The sequence below is a fragment of the Leucopleurus acutus genome (genome assembly GCF_964270905.1).
Source record: "Leucopleurus acutus genome assembly, chromosome: 2".
NCBI lineage: Eukaryota > Metazoa > Chordata > Mammalia > Artiodactyla > Delphinidae > Leucopleurus > Leucopleurus acutus.
The window spans coordinates 125515980-125529619 of NC_139143.1; the positions used below are offsets into that span (position 1 = coordinate 125515980).

General features: G+C 38.6%; 1 protein-coding gene across 1 annotated transcript in view; it reads right to left on the reverse strand.

Moving 5' to 3' along the window:
- Nucleotides 1–205: 205 nt before the first annotated feature.
- Nucleotides 206–13640, reverse strand: part of NEXN (nexilin F-actin binding protein) — a 30497-nt gene continuing 17062 nt past the window's right edge. The window contains exons 8-10 of the mRNA XM_082861125.1: nucleotides 6345–6566; nucleotides 919–1104; nucleotides 206–658 (exon numbers count right to left, since the gene is read on the reverse strand). Coding sequence (XP_082717251.1) covers nucleotides 290–658; nucleotides 919–1104; nucleotides 6345–6566 — 777 coding nt within the window. The 3' untranslated portion in view covers nucleotides 206–289. The remainder of the gene's footprint in view (nucleotides 659–918; nucleotides 1105–6344; nucleotides 6567–13640) is intronic.

The window sequence follows — 13640 nt, forward strand, 5'->3', positions numbered from 1 at the left end:
TCTGGTGCTCATTTGAAAAGGAAGGAGGTACTTTTCAGACGAGCTTGTGTTGTGAAGACTGTTGGGGAAAGGAATGAGGAGTCAGCATAGTGGCACTTCCAGTTTCCTTTTCTGGCCCCGCCACAGAAAGGATGGATGCAGTAAGAAAGTCGGAGAGAGAGGGTGTGTGTTCCAGGGAGAGGGAAGGGGACCTAGTAGTCGTCAGCTAAAAAAGAGAGAACAAAAGTGATTTTTTTTTTTAAAGGAAAACATTTTTAAATAGAATAAAAGTTCTAGATTCAAAGAGTGATTAATTCTTACTTTCAATGGTAAGAATGCAGGTACTAGCTGCAGAGCCTTTATTGTTCACTGCTTTACACATATACTCTCCTTCATCTTCTGGGAAAGTTTCTGGTAAATAAAGACAGTAAGTTTCTCCTCTTTCAATATATTGATAGTCTTCTCCATCCTGCAATATTTCTCCTTCAAACCACCATGTAATTTCTGGTTTGGGTTCTCCTGTTACTTTAACAGTAAATCTAACTGGCTCACTGTCTACAACCGATGTGTTTTTTAGAGGCTTCTTAAACCACGGAGCTCCTGATCTGGTTTGCGCTTCATCTTCAATGGTGGAGCCATTCATGTTGCTACCCTCTTCTTCCTCCTCCTCTTCTCTTTTCTATAATAAAATAAGTGCATTCAAGTTGGCATTTATACTGTAGTACTATTTTCAGGACAGTGGTTTAGTAATAGAATTTGGAGGTAAATATATTTTTCCCCCCAAAGTAAAGAACGTGTAAGTATGCTTACTACAAAGTATTTTATAAAACATTTCAATTACTTGAAAACTATTAAAATTTTTTTTTAATACCTCTTCATAAAACTTCATTGTCTTTAAAAGGTCATCTTTGGAAAATAAAGGAAATATAAGCCTGGTACCTTTTGTAGTGCTGCATCAATTTCCTTTTGTTCAAACTGCATGCGTAATAACTTTTGCTCTTCAATTCTTCTTTGTTCTTCTTCTTCTCTTGCCTTAGCCATTCGTTCAAATCTAGCTTTCATATTCACTTTATGAGTAAATGGAGCCTCACTTTTTTTTGCAGGCTTGATATCAACATCTTCTTCCTTTACAAAAATGGGCCAAGAATAAGAATTGTTGTCTAAAAACCAACAAGAACTGAGATGTTAATAGTTCTGAAGATGTCTAGGCACAAAATAATTAACATGTTTGGTTATGCCTATTTGCCACACTGCAGACATGGACATTTTCACTATCCCCCAATTTGGGAAAGATGAAAGTTTCATTTGTGAACTATTTTCTTAACTATTGGAATCCTTTTCTCCCAGTGTAAAGATCATACATTATCTCTGGAGTCCTGGTGTATTTATTTGCCCAACCAAATCTCAGTGCTTGTTGATAATGAGTAACAGAAAAGGGTGAGGATATGATACATTGTTAACAATTATTAAAATACTTCCTTCTCGTTAGAGTCTCCATATCACTCTTCACCCTACTACATAATACAGAAATGTAATTTCTGTTATTTCCCACTTCATGATTTCTTTCCTCGCTCTTCTTTGTTAATAACTGAGATGAATTCCATTCAACAAATAATTTATTGATGGGCAATGGCAAAGAATGTTTTCAGGGAGAATAAACAGGAAGACAACTATTGAAAGAGGCAATGGTGGAACTTGGGGAAATCATTGAGGTGAAGTATGGTTCTGAGTCAGTCTGTTTAGGGGTGAGAGCTGGAAGCCATGAAAATAAGGGGGTAATTTAAGAGCAGAATTTAAACTGTCAGATAGTGTGAGTCTGTAAAACCAGTTTGGTGATGATGAGATCACTCACTGGCCTTTTGATAGCAGTTTTAGTAGAGTGGGGTCTTATGGGTACAGTTAATCCATGGTTTCAAAAGTACTTTAGTTGTAGTTGACTCTTGGTTTCTAAACTACTTAGACTCTTGTGGGTCTATCTGGAAATGCCACCACTTCATATTTCACTGTACTATGAGGAAATTGCTTCCAGGTACCACGTGCAACCAATAAAGGAAATTTTGAAACAAGCTGTAAAATAACTGCCTGTGTAAGAAAAATCTTGGTTCATCAATGTTTTACATTAGTTTGAGGTGTTGCACCGCAGCTCCAATGAATGTAGAAGGAGGAGTTAAAAGTAAGTTGGATAGTTTTTCTGGTTCTCCTGAATCAAATTTTTATTTGATACTGGAAAGTGCTAGAACATCAGACACAACCAGAGACCTAATGGGTAAATTCTATTGTTAACGCCATTATTTAACCTTCAGTGGATAAACATAAAGCCTGACTACCATTATTGTTAATGAACAGTGTTGATATGATTGTTTATTATGTTTAAAAGGGTAAAAAGTACATGTTAAACAATGGTTTGCTTGCTTAACAAGCAAAGTATTAAACTGCAGTTTTAATCTCAGCAGGCTTTTCTGAGACTTACATGGAAAGAAAAATGGACCTCCTTTTTCAGACTTAAAACAGTTCATGTTATTCTTTGCTTACAAAATAAATCCTCAAGATAGGATGTTTCAGCAGGCACAATAACTGCTATTCTGACTGAATCCCTCCTGGTTAATAACTTGCCTTCTGAATTTTTGCATAAAATTTTGTGTCGGGCTTCCCTGGTGGCGCAGTGGTTGGGAGTCCGCCTGCCGATGCAGGGGACCACGGGTTCGTGTCCTGATCCGGGAGGATCCCACATGCCGCGGAGCGGCTGGGCCCGTGAGCCATGGCCGCTGAGCCTGCGCGTCCGGAGCCTGTGCTCCGCAACGGGAGAGGCCACAACAGTGAGAGGCCCGCGCGTACCGCAAAAAAAAAAAGGATTCATAAGTTAACTGGGAGAAAGTTCATGAACAGTCTTTCAGTTATTGAGTACAGTTGCCTTTTGTTGAATCCCTGAAAAGCCAGGTTAAAAGTGTTTCCAGGAAATGAATCTACTAAGAGAGTCACGTTATAAATGGAATGATCTTTGTTCTAGAGTCTAGGTGCATTCTTAGCAGGGCATTGATACTCCCAGCATGTGGATATTACAGGCAACCGAAATAGGCAATGAATTTGGGATAAAAATGCAAGGAATGGTTTTGGAGTGCACCTTGTAAGATCTAGATAGAATGTCAAACTAAGGAAATTAAGTGGTTTACCTACCAAATGTTAGTACAGGTTAAGGGTTACAGGAGCTGGGATGGAATTCTTAGATTAGGTAAGGTTACATGAATGAGTTAGGCCTTGAAAGGTGTCTGGAACATAAAGAGAAGGTATTTTCTAAAGGAGGAAAACAAATATCAGATGGGAGGGGAAGATCCTACTCTGGAAGTTGATTATACTCTGCCAAAACTATGCTAACACAGGATCTCGGTGACCCTTAATCTAGAGGGATATGATAGGAGGAATGTCAGGTTCTACACAGGAAACTCAATTTAGGACATCTTCATGGATTACAGAAGATCAGCCAGGTCCTAATCTCATATCCTTTTATACAAGAGTCAGTAATAGCATTAAAACCAGAAGCTACGTACCTCATTTATTTTACCTACAAATTTTATAGGACTAGGTATCACTGAGGTTTCACTATCTTTTTTCAAAAAAAGGAAGCACATGCATGCTTATTTAAATTCTTTACCTTCTGTGATTTGTCTCTAAAGGATCAACTGATCTTATGGCCCATCCGTCCATTTAATGTTGGTGTTCTCCAGGGTTTTATCATTCACCTTCCAACTATTAACTCTCAAGATGGTTTTATCTACATCTATACTTTGAAACAATCTGTAGCTCCTGCCTCTTGCCTGAGCCCAGTACCTGTGTTTCAGACTGCCATTATCTTTCCAAATATAGCTCAGACTTCACAGGTCCAAAACAGTTTATTCACCCCTCCCTCCTCTCCTGACCTCCTGAATTCTCTGTAGCATCATCTAGTTTCCCTGGTAATCTTGAAGCAATGTTAGGCTTCTCAGCAACCACCTGCCTGTAACTCAGTTTTGTTAAAGTTGGGTCAATTTTTCTCCCTTGCCCCCAACTTCATGACCATCTTCCAGTTTATCCTCCATGATCCCAGGATTCTGTAAACATAAGCCTTTTATCACTCTGTCTTAAAACTGATTATTTGGGCTTCCCTGGTGGCGCAGTGGTTAAGAATCCACCTGCCAATGCAGGGGACACGGGTTTGAGCCCTGGTCCGGGAAGACCCACATGCCGCGGAGCAACTAAGCCCGTGCACCACTACTGAGCCTGCGCTCTAGGGCCCGCGAGCCACGAAGACCGTGCTCTGCAACAAGAGAAGCCACCGCAATAAGAAGCCCACGCACTGCAACGAAGAGTAGCTCCCACTTGCCGCAAATAGAGAAAGCCCGCGCGCAGCAACAAAGACCCAATGCAGCCAAAAAAAAAACCCCTGATTATTAACATTGTTCCCGGATTATAGTGCCCACAAGGTTAAAAAGGCCCTTCAGCTAGCTGCAACCTAGTTTTACAACATTTTATCCTATCACCTATTATATGAACCTTTCCTTTGAACCTATTTTCCACTCTGCCAGATAAAGTTTTACAACCTTCCTGTTGACTCACATTGTCCTTCCAATCTGGAATGCTTTCCCTCTTTAACTGAAACTTCTATTCAACCTTCACATTCAGCTAAAATGTCATTTTCTCAGCCCTGTTAAACATCTCCTAGGAATACTGATTCCATACTACTTGATCCCATAACACTAAATACATAACTATCTTAGCACTTAATGACAATTTTAATTGTTTTCATACATCTCATTAGGCTGGATTTCTTGAAGGCATATTATATTCACTTTTATGTACCCAAAACTTAACATAGGGCCCAACATAAAAGATATTAAAAATAGCAATGGCATTAGTTTTTAGCTGTGACAAAATGGTTTATAACCCAGTCCCTAAGTCCTTATGTTTTTGTGTATGTTGCACTAAGTTCAGATGCATATCAATTTAATTGATATCTGGATGTTCTACAGCATCTCCATTTGTCTAGCTTGTGACCTCCCTTCCTACCAAACTCCTATGTTCCCCTATTACCTAGTATACCCAGTCACTTTGATTCCTCTCCACCACCATTTCCAAGCTAAGTCTTGCCAGTTTTGTATCCTACATACTTATCAGTCCTCTCCATTCCAGTTCTAGTTCAAATCCTCATGTTTTCTCTGACCACCCTGTACAAAATTGTACCACATAATCTATAGTCTTTTACCCTGCTTTGTTAATCTCCATAGCTTTTATTTACTACCCAATCATTGTTTCCATTCCCTGTCTCCTGCCCCACACCTGTTAGATTCTAAACACCATATGAGCGAGGACTGCAGGTTTATTCACCAATGTAGTCCCAGTGTCCAGAACAGTCTCCGGAACATAGTAGGCTTTCAAATAATTTTTTAATGCATAAGTCTAAAGCCATCTTTAGCTTCAGCATGATCTTGCGATAAAGATGCCTATTTGATAATATCATTCCATGTTTTAAAAATCCCTTCATTGCACCCCAATAAAACAAAGTTCCTTAATATGGCATCTAAGATGGGTCATCTTGCCTGTGCTTGCGTCTTCATCATCTTTTGCTGTGCTTGCACTCTACTTGTCTCAGTAATAATGAATTGCTTATAGTCCTGGAATTTGCCCATAGTTTCATCATTCTTTTTATTCACCAATCTCCTCTGAAGACCCTCCCAAATTCCCATACCTGTTTTATAGTTAAATGTATGATGAAAATCAATTTTTAGAAGAATATATGTTAAATATAACATAAAATGGCAATTTTGACAGAATAAGTTTTCCAGATCTTATTTAAACCAATATTCATAATCATGGAACTAGTCCTTAAGCTGGAATGGCCATTATAGGTCATCTAGTGAGTGCCTCCTTATTTTACATATGGAGGTACTTCAAATTCATGTCACCTGAATTCTGATTTAGGCTCTGCCACTGAATGATTGGCATGACTTTGAACATATCATATAGGCTTTGTTGGCCTCATCTTTAAGAAAGTAGGTATGAATCATCTCTGGAGTTTAATATACACTGGTTCTACTGATTCAAAGTAAAACTTGTGCCAATAAATATTTCTGAGCTATTTTTGCTAAAGTGAACCATTTGATGTTCACTGTAGGCTTTAATTCTTATAAAAGTCATTTTGGAACAATGCTAGAGTAGGGAAATCTTTTTAAAGTCTCTTAAGATCTTAATGTGCTTTTGCTATTTAGTTCCAAGATTATTTTATACACTGATGGTTAACTGTAAATTCCAACACTTATTTCAAAGTCAATGTTATTTCTGTTAAGTTCATCATCATTACTGAACTATAACTGTTAAATATAAAACAGTATTACCTCATGAAAGTTTTCTGCTTCTCGCTCTTTAATTTCAAGATCAATTGCTCTTCTTCTTGCTCGTTCTTCTTCTATCTTTTTCTGTATTTGTTTTTCAGACAATTGTCCAATTTTTTCAAACTTGCTTTTTAGATTTTTAGCTTGAATAGAGCCACTCCTTTTCAATTTGATTAATTCTTCATATTCCCTGCTCAGTTCAAAGGTTTCATTTTCTTCTTCTTCCTTCAAAAAAATTGATTTTTATATATTAAATACCAGAAAATTAGTTTGTACAATAAACCATCCAGAAAGTTCACTATTTCTTATTTGAAGCCAAAACTAAATGTTAAATAACTTCCTCCCTAAACACAGTGCCTAAATTTACTAATTAAAAGTAGTGCTACAAATTTAAGACTGTAGATAACATTTCATTTAAAATGCTATTTAATTAGGGACTATGGCTCAAAACCTCATTAACATTCCATTATAACCTGCTAAAAGTAAAATATGTACATGATTAGCTTTTACTAGGAATTGTAGGAAGACCTTTGTTTAGGGGAAGGTAAAGAAAATTCAAAAACTACTGGGCTAGGAGTCAATAGTTCTGACTCTGATACTGTGTGGCCTTTTGCCTGGTCACTTAGTCCACTGGACATGATTTTTTCATCTCTATATAGAGCCACAGTATCTCTAAAATTCCTCCTGCCTTTCATTTGATGATAGTCAAAGTTAAATATTACTCTTAATAATTCAACTGAATTAAGCATTTCTACAGTCTGGTAAAATCCCTACATTTTGCTACATATCACTTGTATTCTCAATTTTATATTCTGCCAAGAAAGATGAGTCAACAAAAATTGGGTTCGAATTCTTTATACCATTTTATCTTGAATACCTTATTCAGGTTCCTTTCCCTTGTCTTTTACCTTGTCTTTCCCTTTTCTTTGTATACTTCGTACACTTTGAAGTATACTTTGTATACTTCGTAAACCCTAATGGACTGGTAGAATATTGCAGTTATTCCTGGTACACTTCTCCTAGGGAAGACCTAGAGTTCTAGGCAGAGAGAAAAAAAAAAGGTGGGACTGGGCAGGGTGGGGTGCGGGAAGAGTCACAGTGGATGATGTTGACATGAGGCTTAATTTCTTGGTTCAACAAAGGGAAAAAAGAAAGTTTATTCCTTTATACTACCTCCACTTTTTGGTCTATGTGGGTGAAAATGGGCAACTCCTAAAATACCAGAAATTAACAAAGTTATGACATCACATCATATCACAATGGTTCCCACATCACTCTGATCAAAATTAATGGTTGAACTAATCAGTTATGATCTATGTAATCTTGGAACTGGCATTCTACTTGTTTGAAAACTCCCAGACATAGTGGAGTAAGTCACTTAGTAGCACCAGAATGTCAGACAATTACACCCTGCCATATATGAATTAGATTACTTCCCCATAGTATTACTAAAATATATTCTAATTTACTTTGTTTTTCTAGACAGACAATTCATTTTCAGCTTCCTTTATAAAATAAATGCTATTACATTTTTTTAAAATTCTGAGGGTACACCTTGAAGTATTTTCCTACAGCATATTCATTATATTTTCTTATTAACTCTATATTTATGCAGCATTTATAGTCTCTTGGTTGACCTGGGCAAGGAAGTAAATATCCCCACAGTCCCATTGCTCCAACCCATGACAAAGAGGCAACTTCTAAGAGATTGCGACCTCTGTGAAGGAACCCACTCGGTTCCTAGATCAGGAGTTGGCAAGGGGCCCCCACCAAGTCACCTACCAAACATGCCATATCACTGCCAATCCTACTTATGCTGGGAAAGCCACTGCTCGCCTCACCCCAAGTAATGGGGTTGTGCATTCATCCCCAACACTGTTGTTTGTGTAGCTGCTAGGGCCCCCTGCCCAGCCGGAGGCCAAGGGTGACGGTGGAATGCTGGCCTCCTCCCTCACCCTCCCCACTTCTGCCTATGCAACTGGTTGGCCATCCAGATGGAAGGAAGCAGTGTTCAGGGTTAGGAAGGCGAAGGTTAGACAGGGACCTAGGACATCAGGAGGTAGGAAGAGGGCTGCTGAGAGCCCACCATGAGGAAGCACGGAGACGTCACATGGAGTGGGTGAGCCAAGGCTCTGAGACTCTAGTGCAGGTTCCACTGTCCAACCAACTTTCAATGACAACACACACAAGTTCAAAGATAAACTTATTTAAAATTTCAAAGGCAACCTCAGAGCACTAAATCCTGTGTCCCTTCTGAGCATGGGGTCCTGTGAGGGCACAAGTTGCATGTTCATGAAGCTGGCCCTGTACAGTCTATAGGTATGTATGTGTATATATGTATTTTTAAAATTATTTATTTATTTTGGCTGTGTTGGGTCTTTGTTGCTGTGTGAGGGCTTTCTCTAGTTGCGGCGAGCGGGGGCTGCTCTTCGTTGCGGTGCGCGGGCTTCTCATTGCGGTGGCTTCTCTTGTTGTGGAGCACAGGATCTAGACGCGCGGGCTTCAGTAGTTGCGGCACACAGGCTTCAGTAGTTGTGGCTCGCGGGCTCTAAGGCGCAGGCTCAGTAGTTGTGGCGCACAGGCTTAGTTGCTCCACAGCATGTGGGATCTTCCCGGACCAGGGCTCGAACCCGTGGTCCCCTGCATTGGCAGGCTGATTCTTAACCACTACACCACCAGGGAAGTCCCTATATATGTATTTTTAAAATTCATTTCAATGCTGGTGAAACCATACTAAGGTATTTAATAGTATCAAAATTCTATCTTAGAATAATTTAATAAAATACAGGCATAACTTGGAGATATTGGGAATTCAATTCCAGACCACTGTAATAAAGCAAATATCTTAATAAAGTGAGTCACATGAATTTTTTGGTTTCCCAGTGCATATAAAAGTTATGTTTACACTATACTGTAGTCTATTAAGTGTGCAATAACATGTCTAAAAAAATAATGTACATACCTTAACTTTAAAATATTGCTAAAAATTGCTAACCATCACCTGAGCCTTCAGTGAGTTGTAATCTTTTTGCTGTTGGACAGTCTTTCCTCAGTGTTGATGGCTGCTGACTGATCAGGGTGTTAATTGCTGAGGCTGGGGCGGCTGGGGCAGTTTCTTAAAATAAGACAACAATGAAGTTTGCTGCATCAATTGACTCTTTCTTTTGTGAATGACGTCTCTGTAGCTTGCAATGCTCTTTGATAGCATTGTACCCGCTGTAGAATTTCTTCCAAAATTGGAGTCAGTCTTCTAAAACTCTGCTGGTGCTTTATCAACTAAGTTTATGTAATATTCTAAATCCTTTGCTGTCATTTTAACAATCTTCACAGCACCTTCACAAGGAGTAGCTTCCTCATCTCCCAGCCTTCATAGAACTGAAGAGAGTTAGGGCCTTGCTGTGAAGTGTTAAAATCACTTTCTTTTTTCATCCATAAGAAGCAACTCCTCATTCATTAGTTTTATCATGAGATTGCAGCAATTCATTCACATCTTCAGACTCCACTTCTAATTCTACTTTTCTTGCTATTTCCACATCTGCATTTACTTCCTCCACTGAAGGCTTGAACTCCTCAAAGTCATCCATGAGGGTTGAAATCAACTTTTGCTAAACTCCTGTGAATTTGATATTTTGACCTCTTCCCATGAATCACAAATATTCTTAATGGTACCTGGAATGTTGAATCCTTTCCAGAAGGTTTTTAATTGATTTTGTCCATATCCATCAGAGGAATCACGATCTATGGCAGCTATAGCCTTACAAAACGTATGTCTTCAATAATAAGACTTGAAAGTAGAAATTACTTCTTGATCCATGGGCTGCAGAATGGATTCTGTGCTAGCAGGCATGAAAACAACATTAATATCGTCACAAATCTCCATCAGAGCTCTTGGGTGATCAGGTGCACTAATTTTTTTGTTAACATTTTTATTGGAGTATAACTGCTTTACAATGGTGAGTTAGTTTCTGCTTTATAACAAAGTGAATTAGCTATACATATACATACATCCCCATATCTCCTCCCTCCTGCGTCTCCCTCCCACCATCCCTATCCGACCCCTCTAGGTGGTCACAAAGCACCGAGCTGATCTCCCTGTGCTATGCGGTTCCTTCCCACTAGCTATCTACTTTACATTAGGCAGTAGATATAAGTCCATGCCACTCTCTCACTTCGTCCCAGCTTACCCTTCCCCCTCCGCGTGTCCTCAAGTCCATTCTCTACGTCAGCGTCTTTATTCCTGTCCTGCCCGTAAGTTCTTCATAACCATTTTTTTTTTAGATTCCATATATATGTGTTAACAGATGGTATTTGTTTTTCTCTTTCTGACTTACTTCACTCTGTATGACAGACTATAGGTCCATCCACCTCACTACAAATAACTCAATTTTGTTTCTTTTTATGGCTGAGTAATATTCCATTGTATATATGTGCTACATCTTTATCCATTCATCAGTTGATGGACACTTAGGTTGCTTCCATGTCCTGGCTATTGTAAATAGAGCTGCAATGAACATTATGGTACATGACTCTTTTTGAATTATGGTTTTCTTGGGGTATATGCCCAGTAGTGGGATTGCTGGGTCGTATGTTAGTTCTATTTGTAGTTTTTTAAGGAACCTCCATACTGTTTCCATAGTGGCTGTAACAATTTACATTCCCACCAACAGTGCAAGAGGGTTCCCTTTTCTCCACACCCTCTCCAGCATTTATTGTTTCTAGATTTTTTGATGATGGCCATTCTCACCAGTGTGAGATGATACCTCATTGTAGTTTTGATTTGCATTTCTCTAATGATTACTGATGTTGAGCATTCTTTCATGTGTTTGTTGGCAATCTGTATATCCTCTTTGGAGAAATGTCTATTTACCTCTTCTGCCCATTTTTGGATTGGGTTGATTGTTTTTTTGATATTGAGCTGGATGAGCTGCTTGTAAATTTTGGAGATTAATCCTTTGTCAGTTGCTTCGTTTGCAAATATTTTCTCCCATTCTGGGGGTTGTCTTTTGGTCTTGTTTATGGTTTCCTTTGCTATGCAAAAGATTTTAAGTTTCATTAGGTCCCATTTGTTTATTTTTGTTTTTATTTCCATTTCTCTAGGAGGTGGGTCAAAAAGGATCTTGCTGTGATTTATGTCATAGAGTGTTCTTCCTATGTTCTCCTCTAAGAGTTTTATAGTATCTGGCCTTACATGTAGGTCTTTAATACATTTTGAGTTTATTTTTGTGTATGGTGTTAGAGTGTTCTAATTTCATTCTTTTACATGTAGCTGTCCAGTTTTCCCAGCACCACTTATTGAAGAGGCTGTCTTTTCTCCATTGTGTATTCTTGACTCCTTTATCACAAATAAGGTGACCATATGTGCGTGGGTTTATCTCTGGGCTTTCTATCCTGTTCCATTGATCTATATTCCTGTTTTTGTGCCAGTACCATACTGTCTCAATTACAGTAGCTTTGTAGTATAGTCTGATGTCAGGGAGCCTGATTCCTCCAGCTCCGTTTTTCTTTCTCAAGATTGCTTTGTCTATTCGGGGTCTCTTGTGTTAAAATACAAATTGTGAAATTTTTTGTTCTAGTTCTGTGAAAAATGCCAGTGGTAGTTTCATAGGGACTGCATTGAATCTGTAGATTGCTTTGGGTAGTATAGTCATTTTCACAATGTTGATTCTTCCAATCTGAAAACATGGTATATCTCTCCCTCTGTTTGTATCATCTTTAATTTCTTTCATCAGTGTCTTATAGTTTTCTGCATACAGTTCTTTTGTCTCCTTGGGTGGGTTTATTCCTAGGTATTTTATTCTTTTTGCAATGGTAAATGGGAGTGTTTCCTTAATTTCTCTTTCAGATTTTTCATCATTAGTGTATAGGAATGCCAGAGATTTCTGTGCATTAATTTTGTATCCTGCTACTTTACCAAATTCATTGATTAGCTCTAGTAGTTTTCTGGTAGCATCTCTAGGATTCTCTATGTTTAGCATCGTGTCATCTGCAAACAGGTTTACTTCTTCTTTTCCGATTTGGATTCATTTTATTTATTTTTCTTCTCTGATTGCTGTGGGTAAAACTTCCAAAACTATGTTGAATAACAGTGGTGAGAGTGGGTAACCTTGTCTTGTTCCTGATCTTAGTGGAAATGGTTTCAGTTTTTCACCATTGAGAACCATGTTGGCTGTGGGTTTGTCATATGTGGCCTTTATTATGTTGAGATAAGTTCCCTCTATGCCTACTTTCTAGAGGGTTTTTATCATTAATTGGTGTTTGATTTTGTCAAAAGCTTTTTCTACATCTATTGAGATGATCATATGGTTTTCATTCTTCAGTTTGTTGGTATGGTGTATCACATTGATTGATTTGTGTATATTGAAGAATCCTTGCATTCCTAGGATAAACCCCACTTGATCAATGGTGTATGATCCTTTCAATGTGCTGTTGGATTCTGTTTGCTAGTATTTTGTTGAGGAGTTTTGCCTCTATGTTCATCAGTGATATTGGCTTGTAGTTTTCTTTCTTTGTGACATCTTTGTCTGGTTTTGGTATCAGGGTGATAGTGGCCTTGTAGAGTTTGGGAGTGTTCCTCCCTCTGCTATATTTTGGAAGAGTTTGAGAAGGATAGGTGTTGGCTCTTCTCTAAATGCTTGATAGAATTCGCCTGTGAAGCCATTTGGTCCTGGGCTTTGGTTTGTTTGAAGACTTTTAATCACAGTCTCAATTTCAGTGCTTGTGATTGGTCTGTTCATATTTTCTATTTCTTCCTGGTTCAGTCTCGGAAGGTTGTGCTTTTCTAAGAATTTGTCCATTTATTCCAAGTTGTCCATTTTATTAGCATATAGTTGCTTATAGTAATCTCTCATGATCCTTTGTATTTCTGCAGTGTCCTTTGTTACATCTCTCTTTTTTTTTTTTTCCGTACGCAGGCCTCTCACCACTGTGGCCCTTCCCGCTGCAGAGCACAGGCTCCGGATGCGCAGGCTCAGTGGCCATGGATCATGGGCCCAGCTGCTCCATGGCACGTGGAATCCTCCCAGACCGGGGCACGAACCCACGTCCCCTGCATCGGCAGATGGACTCTCAACCACTGCGCCACCACGGAAGCCCTCATTTTTCATTTCTGATTCTATTGATTTGAGTCTTCTTTTTTTTCTTGATGAATCTGGCTAATGGTTTATTAATTTTGTTTATCTTCTCAAAGAACCAGCTTTTAGTTTTATTGATCTTTGCTATTGTTTCCTTCATTTATTTCTGATCTGATCTTCATGATTTCTTTCCTTCTGCTAACTTTGGGGTTTTTTTCTTCTTTCTCTA